The sequence below is a fragment of the Trachypithecus francoisi genome, unplaced genomic scaffold, assembly GCF_009764315.1.
Source record: "Trachypithecus francoisi isolate TF-2019V2 unplaced genomic scaffold, Tfra_2.0 Lachesis_group4, whole genome shotgun sequence".
NCBI classification, from domain to species: domain Eukaryota; kingdom Metazoa; phylum Chordata; class Mammalia; order Primates; family Cercopithecidae; genus Trachypithecus; species Trachypithecus francoisi.
In genome coordinates, this window is record NW_022681469.1 from 41,854,480 (window position 1) to 41,876,887 (window position 22,408).

The window sequence follows — 22,408 nt, forward strand, 5'->3', positions numbered from 1 at the left end:
CTTTTTTTGTTTTGGGGTTTTTATTTATTTATTTATTTTTTGGAAGTAGGGAGATGGACACCTTCACCTTCATCAGGTGGCTCTATAGTAATAATGTGGTGAGTACTGTACTGGAAACATAAACAAAGAGAAATGGCAGCATGAATGAAGCAGTAGCTTATGACACCAGGAGAGGAGAGAATGAAGAGGTCCATGAACGCACTTTCCCGGGCACTCTATACATCACCCTAATTTTTTATTCTAAATGCTGAAACATCGTATTATTGACTTTTAACCTATTTGTAATCTGTCTTCTCAAAGTAGAAGGTAAGCTACACCAGAGTACAAACTGTCTTGCTTATCACTGCGTCCTCTATTTGTAGAATGATGCTTGCCACACAGCAATAGCTTAATTAAGTATTTTTTAATGAATGACTAAATATGAATTCGCTCAACTTCCCATTACATCCTACCTCATATTTGCATCCACACACATTACTTGTATTCATCCTACTTCAGGAAAGGGTCCCACATGAAAAGGATCCAAACATGTTCTATGGTTTCTGTCTCCTTGTTCTATAAGTCACCCCTTTTCTCTTCTGTACTGAAATTTCAAATGCTGCCTCTCCTCAGGCTCCCTCATACTGTTAGTCATGCCCAATGTTGTTTTAATTTACTTTTCTTTCATTATATATCAGATTGAACACATTTGTATATGTTGAATGCTTTGAATATTTTAATACATTTTCTTATATGTTTTGTCTATTTTTGATTATTGGGTTGTCATCTATTTATTATTTATTTGCATAAGTTTTTGTAAGATTAAGGACCTTGATCCAATGGCTACTTGGGAATCTTACTCAGCCTCTCCAAACTTTTCCAGACTCCAACCTTACTGTAATACCTATAGCTTCCCCACAAGGCAAAGTGCTCTCTTGCGTCCAGGCTCATTTCATTCTACATCCCAGCCACACAGAACTGACTATAGTTACCCAATGCAATGAACGTTCTCTCTTGGCATCAGGCCTTGTACATTTTGTTCTCTTTCTGGAATGGTCTCCCTGTTGTTCACTCAGATGACTCCTGTTTATCCATCTTCTCTCAGCTTAAATATCACTTCCTCCAAGGAAACCTTTCCTGACCTTCTAAGACCAGATTAAATGCTACTTCTCTAGACTTGCATAAGAACCCTACATTAACCAATATCATGTAACTTACCAAACTGTACTGGTTTTCATCCTCTCTACTAGAATGAAAGCTCCTTGAGGACAGGATTGTGTCTCTGTCATCAAATATGTTCCTAGAGTTTGACCCAGTCCCTAGTTCAAAGTTTGCACTCATAAAATATTTAGCAGTAAATACTACTAAATGAATGTGTGTATATATATGTATACACATATATATGTATATATCTTCACCCCTAAAATATCTGTAAATCATAAACTCATTACAAATATGAACTCCTGTTATACTTGCAGGCAACATCCCTGGTGCCAAACACAGTGTGTCCATACTAGGAACTCAACAGATACTTATTGAAATCTATTTCTTTAATTTATAAAATCTAATTCAAGGATAACTAAACCTGGTAACTAAAAAGTAGGTATTAATGTCTTGGTTCTGACATATAATAATGAGAATACAATCTACCATTTCAAGAGCTGTTTTGTCTAGAGAATACTCGTACTCAATTTTTAGAAATACCAACATTCCCTTCCTGAAAGATCTTCATGAACATTTTTCTATGGCTATAGAGTCAGAAGCCTAGTGACATGATCATCTGCAGATGTAAAGAATCAGCCAGAGATTTCTGAGGTTCCTTCTATATCTAAGGTACCATTAAAAAATAAGTGTAAGATTTCTCTTGACCTCCTTAAATTAGACATCTGTTCAATATAGAAAATGCTAAGAGTGTAGAGTCAAGAATCTCAATTCTTCAAGAGGGTTGAAACATCGGGCATATATATATATATCATGATACAGTATGGCTTTTACCTTTGGAAAACAATGATGTTTTACTTTGTGTTTTAATATGAAAATATGGCTTCAGTGTCTTAATTTTGTTATCTATTCATAGGATAGTTTGCTCCTAGACAGCTATAATTGTATTTATATACTACTGTTCCATTGACCGACCCAAATCTTACTAGGAGAGACAGACTTAGGGCTATTTTGGCTTTAGAGACATAAGAACTCTCATTTGTTAAGCTAATAATTAGTTCCAGAATTGTGATTAACTTCTAAAACCCAGCTCACACTTTTGGAATTCAGCATGTTTTCACTTTGACTGCAAACTCTGAGTGAAGCTGTCACTAGACAAATGGAAAGTGAGGATTTAATGACCAGTTCATGAAAGGTGGTTAGCACAGTGCTTATGGGTCTGTTCTGTTCACAGATGTTAGCTAGCATTTATTTTCAAGTTCCAGGGCTCAAATGAAATGAAATAGCAGTTTAGTTCACTAAATGCTATAGCATTCCTGTTTGGTTCTGGTTCAACAGTTTTGTGTGTGTGTGTGTGTTTTTTAAGTTATTGCTTCATATTACAGTAAATAAGTGTCAGTGCTTTGAAGCTTAATTACCTATCAGGAGAAAATTACAGGTAGTTCAAGGTACAGTCATTTAGTGATGTTTATTCTTGTTTAAGGGACATAGTTCAATTTGTTTCAAATATATGTTTTATTTTATTTTTGAGACAGAGTCTCACTCTGTCACCCAGGTTAGAGTGCAGTGGCGCGATCTCAGCTCACAGCAACCTCTCTCTTCTGGGTTCAAGCTATTCTCATGCCTCAGCCTCCCAAGTAGCTGGGACTGCAGACGTGCACCACCATGCCTGGCTAGTGTGTGTGCGTGCGTTTTAGTAGGCTGGTCTTGAACTCCTGGCCTCCTGTGATCCACCCACCTCGGCCTCCCAAAGTGCTGTTATTACAGACATGAACCACCACACCTGGCCTCAAATTCCTGTTTTAGATGTCCATTATGTCTTGGCTACTGAATGCAAATGTTAATTCCTATGATACTTTTTTATTTTCAGTTCTCCCAACTGAATGAGCATAAATTCTCCTACAGTGGTGGATTGACCATTCAAACGTTAAGTTTCAAGTTCTTGCAGGTTAGTTTTTACCAGACCTGGAAAGCAGGAGGTCAAATTCAAATTTAATCAGTCATGTGATATCTGCATGATAGAATCTATTTTCCAGAAGTCATTAACTCATTTATTTGCTTACTTCCCTCCCAAGCTTTTTCATACTTCTGCCAATTTCCCTCCCAAGTATTTTTTTTCTTTCAGTAAATTCTTATCAGCTTCCCTCCCAATTTTTTTTCTTCTAGTGACTTAAGTATAAAACTGCCAAGCAGAGTTTAGAAACTACATCCAGATTTTACCTTCTTCAACTTACACAGTAAATACATTTTTATTATAATGTATACGTAATGGCTGTCATGACAGACACTTACTTAATGAAGACCATTACGTGGTTCCAAAAGTATTAACTAGGGCTTAATTATGTTGATTTCTCCTTTTAAACTAGCAAAGTCTCCAGTGCTGTTTACAAAAGCTACAAATATTTAGGAGATTCTAAAGGTAGTTTGGACACAGGGGAAGAAAAATGGTAGGATAAGTTAATGGGCACAGAGATACATAATAGTATTTTAAAATAAGTGTCACTTTGCCTAGAAATTCATTCTTCTATAACCTATATTTAAAGTAGAATATGTAAAACAGAACATGGAGCTGTTTATGAAAGAGGAGGACTGAAGGTGAAGAATCCGAACCTGACTCGTCACTCGAGGCTGTACATTACAAGTTTTCTATCAACACGGAACTATCTCCAGGCCCTTCCCCATGATAACGTCTTTAAGCTATCTCACTGAGTGAATAATTTCCAAAAACAAACTGAAATCAGAAAACTATGTGAAATATGTTGTGCATGCTTTCTCCTATCCAGACAACTTTACACTTACCTGCCTGCTCTTATGACATCAAGGATCATTACATACGCAAGTGCTTTGCAGACATTAGAGTTGAACAAAAACACAAAAATGAGGAAGATAATATTCTGTTCTCATCTCCAGTTCCAAGTCTAGATGTAATATATTAAGAAACAGATCAACTTTGGCAGTCAAAATGAAAACATACTGAATCATGAATGTTTGCATTTGGTGAACGGAGCTTCGTGGAGAACATATTGAGGGATTCTTGTGCTGGCACCAGCTGCTTAACCATAAAGGATTCTGTAGGTATTTCAAGTTCTTATGAGCAAAACTCCTCCACACTTAAAAAAAAAGTGGGGGGGCACCTTCATTTGGCACACAGGCATTATAGTGTATTGAATTCTTACTGGCCTTTTCAAAGGTGAGAACACTTATTTAACAACAATACCAAAGACACAAAAATGGAAAATCTTAAGTCACTGAAAATAGGGGACACTTTTGATTTTCACTATCAAGAAAACTGAGCACTTTCAGTTACTTTTATCTGTTACTCCCAGCAATCACATGCTGCCATGTAATCATCTGCTCAATGTCTTGAGACTGTGAGACAGAACATTTGCTGAGCAAAATTTTTGCAACTGACATGCCTACTTCAAAACACTTCTGAAACAGTCATCCAACAAGAGTTTAATACTCTCTCAATGTGCTACATGGAGTATACCAAAATAAAGATTTCGGAGTTGATATTTTCAAGGAATTGACCATGTAGTTGCATAGAAAAGAACATATATGAAACATTCAGTATAGAGAAGAAAAGCATATACTAAGTTACTCATTGTATTCATTACATTTGCTTAAAATTCATTACATCCATTACATTTTTTAAAAATACAAGAAATGTAGGAAATGCCTGGGTGATTTTTTCTATCATAAGTTGACTAAGGAAGTCTAAATCAGTTACAAAAGTCAGCAGAACAAAAAAGGGAACAGGGACTCAGAGATACTTTGAAATAAAAAGCTGAATGTTTTATCTGACACTTAGGCAAAGAAGAAACATAAATTGTTTAGTTTTTTAAATGCAGCCTATTGTCAACAATTATTTATTAAACCTCACCTAGTGGCATCCTCCGCTAGTACTTTGTTAGCAAAAGCTGTGATCCCTCTGTCTTGATCAGATGTCTCAATTCTAAGTAATTCACCTCTGCATTTTTCCTTCCTAACCCCATAGCATTTCTATCTGTCTTCCCTCCCAATTTTTGTTATGCATGGAGGCCTTAATCTTAAACCAATTTCTCTCCTCTTCTAATTTCTTGAAGAAAAAAAATCACTCTTTCCTGAAGGATCATTTTTCCTGATGCCTTTTCTGATGGATGCAAATAGTACATAAACATGACATTTCTTATCTTCCCAGAATTCCTCTATATAACTGTTGTCTCTTCCTGTCCATCATGACCATATCTGGATTCCTGAAATAGCTTCCTATTAGTCTTTCTCCTTCTAGTCAGAATAGCAAATAGTACCGTCAATAATAACTTTTATTTTATATTATATATGCCAGAATAATCCACAAAACTCTACAAAATAGGCAGTATTATCCCCATACTGCAGAGGATAAAACTCAAGACATAGCAAGGTTAAGTAACTTTCTTCAGTAACCCAGGTCTGTCAGCTTTCAAAATCTATATTCTTTCTGCTATTCACAAAGCTTCTAATCATTTCCACCTTAATTCTGCTCCTCACTATCACAGTCAGTGATATATCCACACTTCAAAGCTGATTACATCATCCCCTGATGAAAGCTCTCCATAATCAAATTCTTGAGACTGCTATACAAGGCCTCCACGACATGGCCTTTTGGCTTATTTACACTCTGGTTCTATCTGGTTCTATCCTGATGATATCCTGCAGCAACCAAGTAGTCTCATGTCCTATGTTTCTGTTCATACAATTTCTTCTGTCCAAAATATATTTTTTGTCTTTGACTCAGTCTTCAAGGTGTCTGCATTTAGAGATCCCTGAACTGTCTAGCCAGGCTAAAAACTATCAACTAGGCTTCTGTAGTGCCCTAAGGGTAGCTCTAGCTCAGCACTTCATATTGAAATGGTCTCTTTCCCCCAACCAGCCTACAAGTTCTTTGACAGAAAAGATAATAAAGTTGTTGTTTCATACCCACCATGCTCACTACACAGTGAATAGTGTCAGGCATAAGGTACTCACACAAGTCATGTTTATGTGTCTGAAAGGGACATAAAGTGGAATCACCTCCCAACCCCATTGCCATTTCTTGAGCATGGAGCCAGTGTGGCGACAGTTCAGACCTTCAGGATCCTATGCTGTTTTCTTCCACATGATATACCAACTTCTGTAAATTGTATCACACAGAACAACTATGATATTTATAAGTGACCATCCTTATAATTATCTTTTATAACCACTTTGTGGTTATAAAATTCATATTGATGCTTTTTCATAATTCATATTGATGCTTTTTCATAATTCATATCATGAAAATTCATATTGATGCTTTTTCATAATTCTTTGGCTTCATGGCTTTCCTTCTCCTTAATTACACCAACCTCCATCTTCTCTGCACAGTAGTCACTAACAAGAACTGGCTCTCAGGAGTATTTCTCCCATGTCATGTTTTCTAACAGTATTCTTCACCTCAAAGGGAGGCATAAGTAGAAGAAATACTATCAGTAATAGAAATACCATGTCATGTTTTCTAACAGTATTCTTCACCTCAAAGGGAGGCATAAGTAGAAGAAATACTATCAGTAATAGAAATACCATGTCATGTTTTCTAACAGTATTCTTCACCTCAAAGGGAGGCATAAGTAGAAGAAATACTATCAGTAATAGAAATATCATGTCATGTTTTCTAACAGTATTCTTCACCTCAAAGGGAGGCATAAGTAGAAGAAATACTATCAGTAATAGAAATATCATGTCATGTTTTCTAACAGTATTCTTCACCTCAAAGGGAGGCATAAGTAGAAGAAATACTATCAGTAATAGAAATATCATGTCATGTTTTCTAACAGTATTCTTCACCTCAAAGGGAGGCATAAGTAGAAGAAATACTATCAGTAATAGAAATACTATTTCTAACAGTTTTCTTCACCTCAAAGGGAGATAATACAAGCTAGTCTCTACTGAATGGCTACTTTGTACAAGACGCTGTGTTAGGTACATTATATGTACATCTCAGTTAATCTTCTCAACAAGCCAGTGACCATTTACTCATTAATCTCCCACTTCTTCACATCAATCTAATCTTCACTCTACTTTATTGGCAGCTCATAATTAAAATATTCCTTCAAGGCCCTAAGTTTCATTCTTGTCACCCTTAGAATTGCATGGTGAATCGTTCTATCAGAGGACATTAGCCTTGTGCCTCTTTGTGTAAGGAGGTTACTCTTCACATCATGCAGACCCAGATAGAGTCCATGCTACCTCCTTTTACTCCTGTAAAAATGCCTCTGTCATTTTCTATTACATCACCAGTTTGATTTGTTATTGATATGTTTGTCTTTTCCACTAGTCCACGAACCCCTGAAGTATATGATTCATGTTCTACACATATTTTCATCTCCAACTCCTAGTACACTGTATAAAATATAGCAAGCCTTAATAAATACTTGCTGAATGATGATTCCTTAACTTCTTCTTTAGAAGCTTATTTAGGCACAAAAACCCCTATTATATTATTTCATTTATGTGAAATGTCCAGAAGAGACAAATTTATAGAGACAGAAAGTAGATGGTGATTGCTTAAAGCTGGAATGGGAGAGACTTAGCTACAAAGGAATGGTAATTGAATGGTAATGGGCACAGGATTTCTTTTCAAGGGGCCAAAAATACGGTGATGATTATACAACCCTGTCAATATGCTAAAAAAATACTGAATTGTACACTTCAAAAATAATTTTAAGGATGCCCATGCAATCAGAAAAAAAAGATGTTCTTCCTCTTCTCCTTTTTTCATTATTTTTAACAACCTTATTGATATATTATTCACATACCACACAATCCTTCATTATTAACACAGGGGACTCTGCTATAAACTCTTCAGAAAATAGACTATGTCTTATTCAACTTGGTATTCCCAGGACCTAGCACAGTGTTCAGAAATTAGTAAATGCTCATTTTGAGAATGAGAGACCCACAGTACTAAATTTATTACTAGTAATATATTTAAGCTATATTTTGGCTAAACGTACTTTTAAAGGTTGACTTGAGGGAATCAAACCACCATTTATAAATTGATTTCTATGGGAAAACACATACTTAACACAAAAAAAATCTGCAAGGCACCTTCCAAAACTTTTCCACTCATAAGTAAATAAAGCCCATGACTTATCTTGCAAGGTACTACCACTCCTACAACCTAGTCCCCTCCTAGACAAATATCTGTATCCTCTAGAAACACTCAGATTTTTTTGTAAAAACTCCAGATTTTTCCAACCTCCAGGTTATGAAATACTATTCCTGGAAGAAGGCCTTTTGAGGAATGAAGTATATCCTCTCTGAAGTAAGTCCAAAATTTTTGCAGGATAGCTTTTCTTTTCATTATGCTCTCAAAGTGTATAAAAAATAAGAATGAGGCTCTAAAAAAAATGGTTGAATGACTGAGTATATACATGGAGAGCCATTCATATAAGCATGCAACCCTTTTTATAAGAATTGCCATTTCTACCTAATCCACAGTTAGCCCTTTTCCATTTTTTTGGATACTGTATTTTTAACTACATTTTATTTTCTCTGCAATTTTTTTCATAAAAGATTATACAAAGGAATTGCAAATGCCTTCTATCAAAGATATTGCTTTTGAATCAGAAATATGATTTGGAGTATACTGCCAATAAACTTCATGGTAACATATTCCCTGCCCTAACATTTACAGCAGTAATTACTGAACCCACCATCACACAATTTACATAGTGAACAGCACAAGATCCATATACTGGTTTCTCTTGGAATACTTCATGTGATTTTCAGATAATTAGCTCATTCTCCAATATTGTTGTGAAATGAGTAATAGCATCATCTTCATTTTGCCTCTGCATCAAAGGACTGTAGTTACTACAAGTTATATGGTTATTTGTTCAAAGCCAGGGATACAATATCATCACAATTTTACCCCTCTAATTCTCTGCTGGCAGATCAATGCTCATTCCATTAGGCAATAGTATTATTAAAATTATTAAAATCATCTTAATAATTTTTGGAGTATATTTTTAAAGACACATATTTTGTGGTATCTTTTAAAAAGATACCACATATCATTTATATGCAAGCCATATAAATAACCATTGAGGACATTTGTCTCACTAATGAATGAAGAAAATTCTCACCATTTCATAAAATGCATTTATTGTGATCAAATTAACCCATTATTTAAAAAATAAATTGCATTTATTTTATGTGTTTGCAAGCTTCTTAAAGCATAGGTCATGTGTTTTATTCATTGATCCATTCATAGTAGCTTACCCATAGAGGAAACATAAGCATACGTAGACTGATTGAATATGGAGCCAAGTATATAATTTGGGTAGTGTGAAGGGTTCATATGCATAATAAAAAATTTTTCACATAGTTTATTACCTCTTCTAGTTGGCATGCTTTGATGACACTTCTGTATCTATATTCATCATAGGAAACACCAAAGATGATATTTTCTTTAATGGTGCCAGGCATAATCCAGGAAAACTGAGAACAGAATGAAATTCTTCCACTGTGCTTAATTTTACCCTCTGAAGGCTCCAGTTCTCCCATAATCATCATTAGAAGTGAAGTCTGGAAATACAACCCATCATTATTAGGTCATTATCAAATCACACTCAGGATTCACTTGCCCCTAATTATCATCCAAAGCAGAAGTGTATATTCTTATTTTTAAAGATTCTATTAACTAATTTGATTGAAAATATTTTAAATACTTCCTGTTCCATGTACTCTGCTAAGCACAAAAGATACAAGAGAAAGTAAAACAGACAATTACAATACAGTGTGACAATTATTTTGATAGAGGTTCACAGAGAAGGGGCACCTGATTCAGAGAGTTGGAATAGGTTTGGAAGAAGAATGGCAAAGGTAACAGCTAACAGTTGCTGAGTGCTCTCTGTGTTGAGTGCTGTTCTATGTGCTTTAACTATATTAATTTATTTAATCCTCACAGAAATCCTACAAAGTAGATTCATTATCTTCATCTTATTAGGTAGAGATTAGGTAATAGAGGTGTATTCAGGTAATATTGTTCCCATGAGCTTTTCTTGGAGTATACAGTCATCTAAGAGATGATAGTACAACAGGACTATCAGTGAACAAAGATTTATATAACTGTGAACAAAAATTAAAACTAATGACAGAATTAGAGTTGAAGAACAAAGCTTAAATATGTTATATGCCCGACAATAAGAAAAGTTAGAAGTAAAAACCAAATAAACAAAGGAAATGGGGTGTAAGTATGGAGTGTAAAGGAAATTTGCTGATTACTTTATCAAGAAAAGTTGAAAGTCAAAAGGTATCATTTAAAGCTAATAAATAAAGTAATAGAAGCATAAGCAGATTTAACAATACAACGATAAATCTGAAAAAAGATAATACTACTGACTAAAATTGAGTAGAAGGAAAGGAGGTAGCAGAGGAAGAAAAAGCACTGATTTATTTATTTATTTATTTATTTATTCATTCATTTGTTGAGACGGAGTCTCTGGCGCCCAGGCTGGAGTGCAGTGGTGTAATCTTGGCTCACTGCAAGCTCCGCCTCCTGGGTTCACGCCATTCTCCTGCCTCAGCCTCCTGAGTAGCTGGGACTACAGGCACCCACTACCACGCCCGGCTAATTTTCTGTATTTTTAGTAGAGACGGGGTTTCACCGTGTGAGCCAGGATGATCTCCATCTCCTAGTCTCGATCTCCTAACCTTGAAAAAGCACTGATTTTATCAGAGCTCATATTAGTGAACTAGAGTCACATAGAATGAAAAATTTAACATGAAGTTATTAGTATAAGTAGTGCCACTGGAACATAAATATAGACTTTTTTAAAAACCATAATACACACATATACACACACATTCACAGATACACATAGCCTACAGACAATACAGTGACTTCATAACAAAAGAATGAAAAACATAAAACAAAACATAGTAAGACAACTCAGATGAAACAAATTTACAAAATTAGTAAATAAAAATCAAAAGGAGGTGATAGTTGCACAACTATGTGAGTATACTTTATGCCACAGAGCTATGCCCTTAAAAATGGTTAAAATGATAAATTTTATGTTATGTACACTTCACCACAATTATTTTTTTAAAAAACTTTTTAAAACAAATTCCAAAGTGTATTAGCTAATCTATTCAAAAATATTTGTGGAAGACATACTTGAAAAAAAAGTATATAAGTCAGTTTTATTTTTCAGTTGGCTTAACCCATCTATTAAGAGGAAAAGACTTCAGATGAAATTAAAGACAAACCTAACCTTATGCTAACTAAAAGAGACACACCTAAAGCAAAGAATGCATAAAGGTTGAAAATAGAACTTAAAACTGTAAATACAAACAAAGAAACAAAAAAAAAGGACTATAATTTTCATGTTAGACATATGTAGGCCCAAATACATTCAATGAAAAAGAAAAGGATCTTTATAATGCTAGAGTGTAAGTATAAGCATCTACACATTACATTTAAAAAGCAATATTCTTGAAGTAAAAATTACAGAACCTATAAGGAATAACAGGGAGAAACGTATGTAGTAGAAGCCTTTAATTCAACTTTATCTGTTAATGACAAAGCAAGTAGAAAAAAGATAAGTGAAGATGTAGAACACTTAAATATCATGAATAATGATGTACATTTAATATCTGAGTTGAACTCTGATCTATTAATAGAAACTACAGAAATACATTCTTTTATGTGGTCAGAGAGCAAGTATAATTATTGACTATTTACTGGATACACAAAAATGATAAAAATTCCAAGAAGTAGAAATAATTTGAACAACATTCTTGGAAAACAAAGAAAATTTGTTTTCTTTCTGGAAAACGTTAAACTTTCCCTTAGGATATCTTAGGTCAAAGAGGAAACAAATATAAAACAAAGCTACAGATTTTCTAGAAAACAATGTAATAGAAACACTATATATCAGAATCCATAATATATAGCTAAAGTATTACCCAGAGGAAAATGCACAACTTTTTAAAAAAGCATCAAACATCTAACTCAAAAACTAGAAAAACAACAAAAAAGCAGAAGAAAAATAGAATAATTAATAAAGATAAAATTATAAATTAATGAGTTACAATACAACAGAACAGTTAAACTAATGAGTAAATCTAAAAGCTAATTCATGGAAAGCTTGTTTGGTTTTAGTAGAAACCTAACCAGGAAGAAAAGTATCATCAAAGGAGTTGCAAAAATACAATATAAAAATTGAAATAAATAAAACAGGGAGAAAACTCATAAGGGACCGTTTGGGAAAAAAAAAATTCAAAACAGGTAACTCCAGTGCTATTTAAACTGTTACAGAATCAGGGGAAAAGAAGACAAGCTTCCAGATTTTTTTTAATTGGGTAACGATATTAATGGCTGGGCGCGGTGGCTCACGCCTGTAATCCCAGCACTTTGGGAGGCCGAGACGGGCGGATCACAAGGTCAAGAGATCAAGACCATCTTGGCCAACATGGTAAAACCCCGTCTCTACTAAAAATACAAAAATTAGCCGATGTGGTTGCGCGTGCCTGTAGTCCCAGCTACTTGGGAAGCTGAGGCAGGAGAGTTGCTTGAGCCCGGGAGGCAGAGGTTGCAGTGAGCCGAGATCGCACCATTGCGCTCCAGCCTGGCGACAGAGTAAGACTCCGTCTCAATAATAATAATAATAATAATAATAATAATAACAAAAGCTTATGAAGATTGCTTAGAAATATAGATTTAATCTTATTTATGAATATAAATACAAAAAAATAAATAATATACCATTGACCCTTCATCAACATGAAGGTTGGGGTGCTAACCCACTGTGTAGTCAAAAATCCACATATAATTTTTGACTCTACAAAAACTTAACTACTACTGGCCTATTGTTGACTGGAAACCTTACCGATAACATAAACAGCCAATTAACAAATATTTCACAGTTTGTATTTTGGAAAAAGTGCAAGGTCTTCACACCTGCTGGCATAGCTGCACTGATGGTTTCACATTTTATTTTCTTTTGTTACAATACTCTTTATACTGGGTTCATTTATCTCGAAATTGCGGGCAACTGTAGCTGCAGACCTCAATATATGGTAAATACCAAGTAATTCAACTTTTTTTCTTGTACTGTTACAACTTTTCCGTGCTTCCTGGGAGCACTCACAGCATCACTAGTGGCACTTTGTATGGATTGCTTGATGTTATTCGAGGTTTATGGCATTGCACTAAACATGATGAAAAATATGCGAGAATCACTAGCGATCACTTTTTACTGCAATACGCAATTTACTGGAGAGAGAACTGCTCACATGCAGATGATTAGCATCACGTGGTGTTTTAAATGCCTACCTACAACGCTTGAGCTTACTGTAATGGCAACAGGAAGTGGCTACCAAATTATTACAGTAGTACCATATATACTACAGTTAGTTTTATGCAGTTATGATTTAATACTATCTTTTTATGTTTGTTTACATTTTTCTTGACTGTGAATGGTGCCAAGTAGGGTAAGTGTTAGTGTGTGTTAAGTTTTGATAAATTTTAACTTTTATAGTAGGTTGTGTATATTTTATAGTAGTAAATGATAAAATAGGCTAGTGTCTACATATATTTTAAGCATTCATGGCATATCTTACTTTTTCTTAATTTTCTCAATATTTGTAGGCTACACAGTTTGTGAGTTTTTTCAAATTGTCAAAAATCTCCCAAAATTTTTCCAATGTATTAGTTGAAAGAAAATTCACAAATAAGTGTACCCATGCAGTTCAAGCCTGTATTGTTTAAGGGTCAATTGTATTAGCGAGTAGACACCAAGAGTATATCAAAAGAATAAGGCATCAAGGGTGGTCTGTATTTGGTCTTTTCTTTCCTCTTATTCTTTCAATTTCATTCTGGTCAAGTCTGACCTTCTCTACTATTGCTTTCATTAAGTCACAAGTTATCTCCGTATTTCAAAAGACACTGGTTAATTATCACAGTTTCATCTTACTTGATGAATGAGCATTGACCTTGTTGATAACACCCTTCTCCTTGACATCAGTTTGGTTCCAGGATGCCACACTCATTCACTAGCTTTATCTTCTCAGACTTTTATTTTATTGGATTTTCTTCACCCACCTCCCTAACCTCAAATACTTAGAATGCCCTTAGGCTAACCCCTAGACCCGTTTCTCTTCTTATCAACCCTCTTTCCTTTGGAATCTCATCCAGCCCCATCTTCACACTACCAGCCCCCTCTTCCTTGAAACTAGACTTGTACATCCAACTAACATCTTTATTTGGATGTCAAATAGGCATTTCAAACTTAATATCCCCAAACCAAGCTCCATCCAAAACCTGTTTCTCCCATTATCTTTATGGTAAAATGGCACCTTTATCCTTCCAACTACTCAGTCCAGAAAGCTTGGAATCATCTTTGACTCCTCTATGACTTTTCTCATATGCCATTGTTCAACTTATCCATTAATTCTATTGGATCTTCCTTCAAAGCATGTCCTGAATCTGATCACTTCCTACTATACTACTTCCACCACTACCTGGATCAAGCCACCATCATCACTTGCCTGAATTGGCACAATAGACTCCTAACTCATCTCCTTGCTTCCTCTCTTGTCTCCCTATAGAATAGCCTAAAAACATTAGCCAAAGTGGCCCTGTTACTTCTGTTTAAAACTCTCTGGTGGCCTCTAATCTCATCCAGAGAAAAAAGCCTTACTCTTTATGAAGCACTTTATGGTCTACCCCCTACCTCCACCACTGATTACTTCTCTGACAGTATTCTACCCTTCCTGTCTTACTCTATGCCAGCCTCAGTGACCTCCTTACTGTTCTTCAAACCAGACAGGTATAGCTAGTCCCATCTGAAAGCTTTGCACTTGCTTCACCTACTACTTTGAAGACTCTTCCCAGAGTCTACATTCCCTAATCTCTCACCTCCTGCAAGTCTTTGTTCAAATGTTACCTTTCAATGTTTAAAGGCCACTTATATTTTTATTTTTGATGAAATATCTATTCAATGCTTTGTACATTTTCCTAATGAGTTGGTGATATTTTTCATTATGATTCTAGGATCACTTTATATAGAGAGAAATTCCTCCTGTGTATAAGTTGAAATGATATCTTACACTACTCATAATAAAAGAAATGCAAGTTAAAAATACATTGACATACTATTTTCCCTATAAGAGGAGAAACTTTTAAAATTAGATAATATCGTCTGTTAGTAACACTGTGGGGAAATCAGCACGCTTATATAGAGTGTATGGCATGAGTATGAATTGGTACAAGTTGCAGGGAAGGACATTTGACAACATCTACCAAAGTCACAAGTACACAAATGCTTGACCACTTATAAGAAGCCTACTGATACATGCAGATGTGCTAAATGGTATGTATATAAAGTTATTTATAGTGTTGTTTCTTGTGTTAACAAAATATTGGAAATAACCCAAATGTCAATCAATAGTGATCATCCATATGATAGAATACTATGCATCTATTTAAATGTGTGTGTGTGTGTGTGTGTGTGTCCTTGTTCAGGCTGCTGTAACAAAATACCATGAACTGTGTGACTTATAAACAACAGGAATTTATGTCTCACAGTTCTAGAGGCTGGGAAGTCCAAGATCAAGGTGCCAGCAGATTGGGTCTGCTAAGAGACTCCTGATTCCTGGATGGCCAGCTGTCTTCCTGCTGTGTTCTCACATGACAGAAAGGGGTGAGGGTCTCTTTAAGGGGTGAGGTGGTCTAAGGGGTGAGGGTCTCTCTAAGGCTTCTTTTAAAAAGACACTAATCTCATTTACTAAGAACTCTACACTCATGGACTAATCACCTCCCAAAGGCCCCACCCTGCAATACCATCACCTTGGGAGTTAGGATTTCAACATATGAATGGCAGGGGAGAGACACAAATATTCAGCAGTGTGTATGTATGTGCAAGTCCTCTGTGCTTTGAATATGGAAAGTTGTCCAAGATAGTGGGAAAAGCAAGAAACAAAACTCTGCATATTGTTACATAAAAAGAGAGGTGGGGAACAATAAAAATATATATTGATTATATATATGTGTATATATATGTGTGTGTATATATGTGTATATATATAAACATCTCTGGAAAGATACTAAAAATAATCACCCAGGTTGGCTACCTTGGTTGGATGAGGGAATGCAGGAGAATGGAAAATGGACAAATGAGAGACAGTAAAGAGAGGAAGAATTTTCAAGTTTTTATATATTTTAATTTTCATTTTTAAATCTTAATAAATAATATCACCTAAAATATATTCAGAAGAAAGGAAGGTCAAGTAACAGACATCTGTTTGATATTTGTTCCAGTAAATTTTATAATTCTTATTACGTGGAAAAAAATCTAAAATACCTCATTTCTATATAAAATTGTTTTGTACAAAATTAAAACTAGAAGTGGTATTTTCACATAGTACAGCTTTATAAACCCAAACACAATATAGTTCTGATGATCCAGGTTAAAAATATATATATATACATATTGGACCAGACACAGTGGCTCATGCTTATAATCCCAGCACTTTGGGAGGTTGAAGCAGAAAGGTCACATGAGTTCAAGGTTACAGTGAGCTGTGATCACACCACTGAAGTTTAGCCTGGGTGACAGAGTATCTCTAAAAAGGATAAAATCTTAAGGCCGGGCGCGGTGGCTCAAGCCTGTAATCCCAGCAGTTTGGGAGGCCGAGACGGGTGGATCACGAGGTAAGGAGATGGAGACCATCCTGGCTAACACTGTGAAACCCTGTCTCTACTAAAAAATACAAAAAACTAGCTGGGCGAGGTGGCGGGCACCTGTAGTCCCAGCTACTCGGGAGGCTGAGGCAGGAGAATGGCGTAAACCCAGGAGGCGGAGCAATGGCGTAAACCCGGGAGGCGGAGCTTGCAGTGAGCTGAGATCCGGCCACTGCACTCCAGCCTGGGCAATAGAGCGAGACTCCGTCTCAAAAAAAAAAAAAAAAAGAATAAAATTTTTAAAATTAAATAAAATAAATCATGTATCATGTCTATACATATGTGTGTGTATGTATATATATTCAATGATGTATTTAACTTCATATCTCCCAAAATTCCAAAACATTGATAAAACTCTTTGCAGACATGTATTCTGTATAAAAAGCAAGCAAAAACATGAGCTAATAGCTTATTCTATACATATGAGTCCCACTTATTACAAGAACAAGCTAAAACTCAGTACCATAGTGAGGCAATGATAGATAATAGAGACAAGGTGGTGTCAGGAATTGTCAGCAACAGCACTGCTTCAGCTGTGATGCAGACAACAGAAGGACTGAAACTTCCCACACACTGGTGAGATGCCACAAGCCAGGTTTCACTCAAGAGCATCCTGTGATGCAAAATTCTATACTAATATTGCTTCACTATAATAATTCAAGGAAGTTTCATAAGTGCAAGACACTTAATGTGGGCTAGAACAACCACAAACAAAAATCTATTTCCTAAAGATATTCAGTTAAATTTCTATAAAATACCTGTCAAGTGCTAGGCACTTGTTGACAGTCCTTGGAATATAAAAATAAAGAAGACATAGTCCCTTTGCAGCCTAGATGATTATGAATAGGGGAGAGTGATAAAAGTCAACAACGTTATTACTTTATCAGTAAAGTAACAAAGTAACAGAAAATCTAGAAATATAAAATACACCCAAAATTTCAGAGATAACAACTTGATAAATTTATCCTTTCAGACACATATATACATACACATATGATTTTATGAAAAATGGATCATAATGTACATAACATTTTGTAACTTGTACATAACATTTTGTAACTCTTTATTCACTTGAGTATATCATATACATCTGTCACAGTCATTCTTTAAGAGCCCTTTTATTGGCTGAATAGCATGCCATTATAGAACTACACCAAAATTTATCTAATCAAACTCCTATTATTCAACATTTATGAGGCTCCTCCCACCCAATTTTTGGCTCCTGAAAGCAATATTATATTGAAGAGCTTTATATAAAATCTCTGCAAACATATTAGAGTAAGTTATAGAAGTAGAAGAATTATTAGGTTATTTCTGATACAAATTACCAAATTGTATTGAGTGGGTAAGATTTAAATTAAAATGTTAATATTTTCAATTATTCAATCTTATACTTTAGCTAGATCTTTTGTCCAAAAAAAACAACTACAAAGTGTTCCATTCCTAATACTACTAAAAGGCAACCTCCTAGATTGAGCTGGTAAACTCCATTTCTCAGAAGTTTTTAAATATTCCCAAGGGACCACTGCTTTCCTCTGACTCTGCCGTCATAGCTGCTTCCCATAAGATGCAATTGTAATGTCAGCCAGTAATTATCTGCTCATCAATTTTTAATAAAACTGCCTGACATTTAATTGCCAGTAAGTCTTGGAATTTGTAATTCCATAGCTATTTTTGCACATCTATCATAGAATTGATCTTGAAGACATATGCAGAATTAATTTTAAAAATTCTATGAAACACAATTACTATGTTTTCATAAATAAACATCCTTGTTTAGATCATTGCTAACTTATTTAGTATCAGCCCCTCCTATGGTATAAGTTTTTAATAGTGAAACTGCTAGTAACAATATACAAGTACAGAAGAAAAATAATAACATCTTAAGAAAGAAAATGTTTATGTAAGAAAACATGTACAATTCCAGCTACTTTAAAAGCCTGTTTCATATGTAGGAAAACAACTGGAGAGAGAAACAACCAAATGTATTATTATCATTGTGAACATCAATTTTTTTTTTTTTTTTTTTTAGCCTATCACCTAGGCTAGAGTACAGTGATGCAATCATGGCTCACCGCAGTCTCCACCTCTCAGGCTCAGGTGATCCTCCCACCTTAGCCTCCCAAGCAGCTGGGACTACAGGCACACGCCACCACACCCAGCTATTTTTTCGTTTGTTTGTTTGTATTTTTTGTAGAGATGGGGTTTGCCATGTTGACCAGGCTGGTCTCTGCCTCTGCCTCCAAAAGTGCTAGGATTACGGGTGTGAGCCACTGTACCCAGCCTGACACCAAATTTATTGACTGGAAATTTTTTGTGGCATTTTGTTTCCCAAGTCTCATATTCAATTCTTTAAAATATGGTTCTCCTCATCTTAGATACTGATAAATAATCGCCTTTCAGGAGTCTTTCTCAATTTCTATTTTCACTAACATTTTTACCTACAGCAGCAGCACTGCTTCCCTCTTACTTCCCTCCTTCTTTCCTTCCCTCCTCCCTACTTCCTTTCTTCCTCATTTCCTTCTTTCTTCCTTCCTCTCTTTCTTTCTTTTTCTGTTTGTCTTAGATTATTGGGTATAATTCTAGAAAGTATTTTGCAAAGCTTCAAGAGACCACTAAACTTTTTCTTACATTTCTACGAAGTACCACAGCTAAAATGACAGTCAAATGGGAACAAGGAACAATTTTATAGACTTCTGAAGCAAATACCTATTGCCCTATAGCCCATTCTAATACTAGAAAGCTCTTTCTCATCTCTAATTTGATTCTTTCATGTCTTTTAAATTTATTTTCTCAATAGTAAAAGACAGCAAGTGTTTATCATTATCTACACAATGGGTTATGTTCTTAAAGATCACTACAAAGTCTTCTCTTCTCCTGACAATAAAGTTTGGTCCTTTTGTACTGTTTTCTTTCTAATCTACTAGTTTTTTTCAGATGTGTCTCCAAATATGCCTGGTTAAGTTGTTCTTAGGGTGGGATATGGAGAAGAGGTTGACCACTGAATAAATTAACATTCCTATGTATTTCTTCAAAAAACTATCCCACTAAATAATTTTTCCTTATAATATATCACAAGCAAATCTAAATCTATTCTGAAAACTCTAATGTTAACAGAAATGGGGACCTTTTGCTTATGTGGTTATTGAGGCAAAATGTAAGTCATGATTTTCCTGGACCGGCTCCGAAAAAATGTCTGTTCTGGTTAAGACTGGGTAAAATGGATGATTCGTTTATTCAATAAAGTTAGTGAATGCTTGCCATGTGCAAGATACAGTGTTGAATGTGATGCAAAATATAAATATGTAGAAGAAAAAGCCACTGAAAATAATATGAGGAAATAAAAAACTAGAGTAAATTATCTGGAATAATTTCTACTATATGAGACATTATACCCATACATTCTCCTAATGCTCATGTAAGAATTTCTACAAAAATACTTTTCAGCACTACAGACAAACTAGAAAAAAAAAGAGACATGGATATCAAATTAAGTTCTTAATAGTGAAGAATAAAAGAGACTACCTTGCCTGCTCCAGTGGATCCAGCAACCGCCAACAACTGTCCTCTTTCTATCTTGAAATTAATATCTTTCAGGACAGGAGTACCAAGAAGTGAGAAATTACTGAAGAAGAGGCTGTCATCACCATTAGAAGTTTTTCTATTGCTATTGTTTTGTTTTGCTTTCTCAAATAATTCCCCAAATCCCTGTTAAATAAAACACACACACACACACATCAAAAATAAAAGATGAGTTTGTCAGATATTTTCAATAAATGCTTCTTTTATGTATGATTAGTTTGAAAAGCACATGGCACATGATCCATTATACTGTATACATTATTACTTTATAGTACATAATTATATAGCATATGGCTTCTAGAGGACATGATCCAAAATTCAGATATTTGCCTATTATCAAGTTAAAGATTTTTTAATTTAAGTAAAGACTGAATACACACACACACACACACACACACACACACACACACACCCTCTTCTCCTATAAGCTGGGTACATAAACACTATTACTTAATCTTCAGCATTAACATGAGATAGATTTTATAATCCTCCTCTTTCAAAGCCATAGACTGTGACTCAGCAGTTAACTGACTAAAGTCACATAGCTTTAAGTCACAACCCAAATCTGAATTCTACTCCATCACACTTCGTAGCATCCTCCTCTGAGAAGCTCAGAGCATTTCTTGAAGCAATTATTGTTGAAAATAAATATGAAGAGACTGCCAGATGATTCAAATAAATTCATTTCACAAAAGTAGCTAGGAAGAAGTAATTCCCTTTTAAAACTTCCTTGCCTCACTATTGCCCCCTTGGGAAGCTTTAGCATAGTGGTCTTCAAATCAAAGTAAACAGTCCTAAAGATTGATCAGGAGGAAGCAGATGCATCTTGTTTTAAGGGACTCTATTAACTCTTTCCTAAAATTAACCTGCCTGAGAATCTATCATTTTTCCTGACCTCCTTCCCTCTCATGAGTCCTTCCCTCATTTTATACAGACAGCCTTCTCACTTACCATGCAAGTTAGTATAGTACTAGTCTTACTACGCAGAACTTTCTGGAGTAGAAAAACCTCTGAGACTCAAACAAGGGGAACGTGAGAGAATGACTTTCTCTTGAAAGAGGCTCCCATAAAAGCAAAGGCAGAAATACTGAAGGAGGCAGTATCTTATTTCACCCAGATTTCAGACATAAGGCAATCTATGTGTCTTATCTATTCTTAGAGTCAAATTGCAGAAATGAGTAGGGGAATAAGGCATTTTAATTAACAAATTAATTATTTTAATTTTAATAATTTAATAAAGTAATTAATAATAGTTATTAATTATCTGTATTTTAAAGTCAGACTTTGCCTGACAGAAAGCAAGTTATATCTAGTTGATTGACTTGACAATAAAAGCCAATTTCATAAATTCATTTATTTTCCATAAATTGAATGCACTGAAACTGCAGCTTCAAGGTTTTGAAGAAATCCATGTAGCATACTTACGCAGTGCAAAATGCACAAGAAACTACATCATTTCCACTTAAAACTATGTTGAACTATTTATAAGTTAACTTAAAAGTGTGTCAGGGGTACATAGGTTTTCAAAATTCTTTTAAGGCATACATAAACAATCAAGCTTGAAGACTACTGCTTTGAGTTTTTTATTTATACGGGTAGCTAACAATGAAAGTATTTTAAAATGAGACAAAGGCATTTGTTATTCCCTTATTCATGTATTTATCTAATAAATATTTATTGAGTATAATCTCTGTATTAGAAACTACTTCAAAAGTCCTACATGGGAGAATGATAAATGAATTAATATTGCACTGTGCTTGGTGCTACAATTGAAATCACACCACGTCATATAGGAGTACATTCAAGAGAACAACTGACTCACCCTTGACCAAGTAAATTACATGCGTGCTAGGCTATGAAGGATGTAAGTAGGATTTCACAAGACTAAGACATCGTTATAGGTGTTCCGGGAAGATGGATCTGCACGCACAGTGATTTAGGCACAAAGGAACAAAA

General features: G+C 35.0%; 1 protein-coding gene across 1 annotated transcript in view; it reads right to left on the reverse strand.

Moving 5' to 3' along the window:
- Positions 1–22,408, reverse strand: part of CFTR (CF transmembrane conductance regulator) — a 181,549-nt gene that overhangs the window by 98,575 nt on the left and 60,566 nt on the right. Inside the window, exons 10-11 of the mRNA XM_033193167.1 lie at positions 20,396–20,578; positions 9,517–9,708 (exon numbers count right to left, since the gene is read on the reverse strand). Of these exons, the coding sequence (XP_033049058.1) occupies positions 9,517–9,708; positions 20,396–20,578 (375 nt within the window). The remainder of the gene's footprint in view (positions 1–9,516; positions 9,709–20,395; positions 20,579–22,408) is intronic.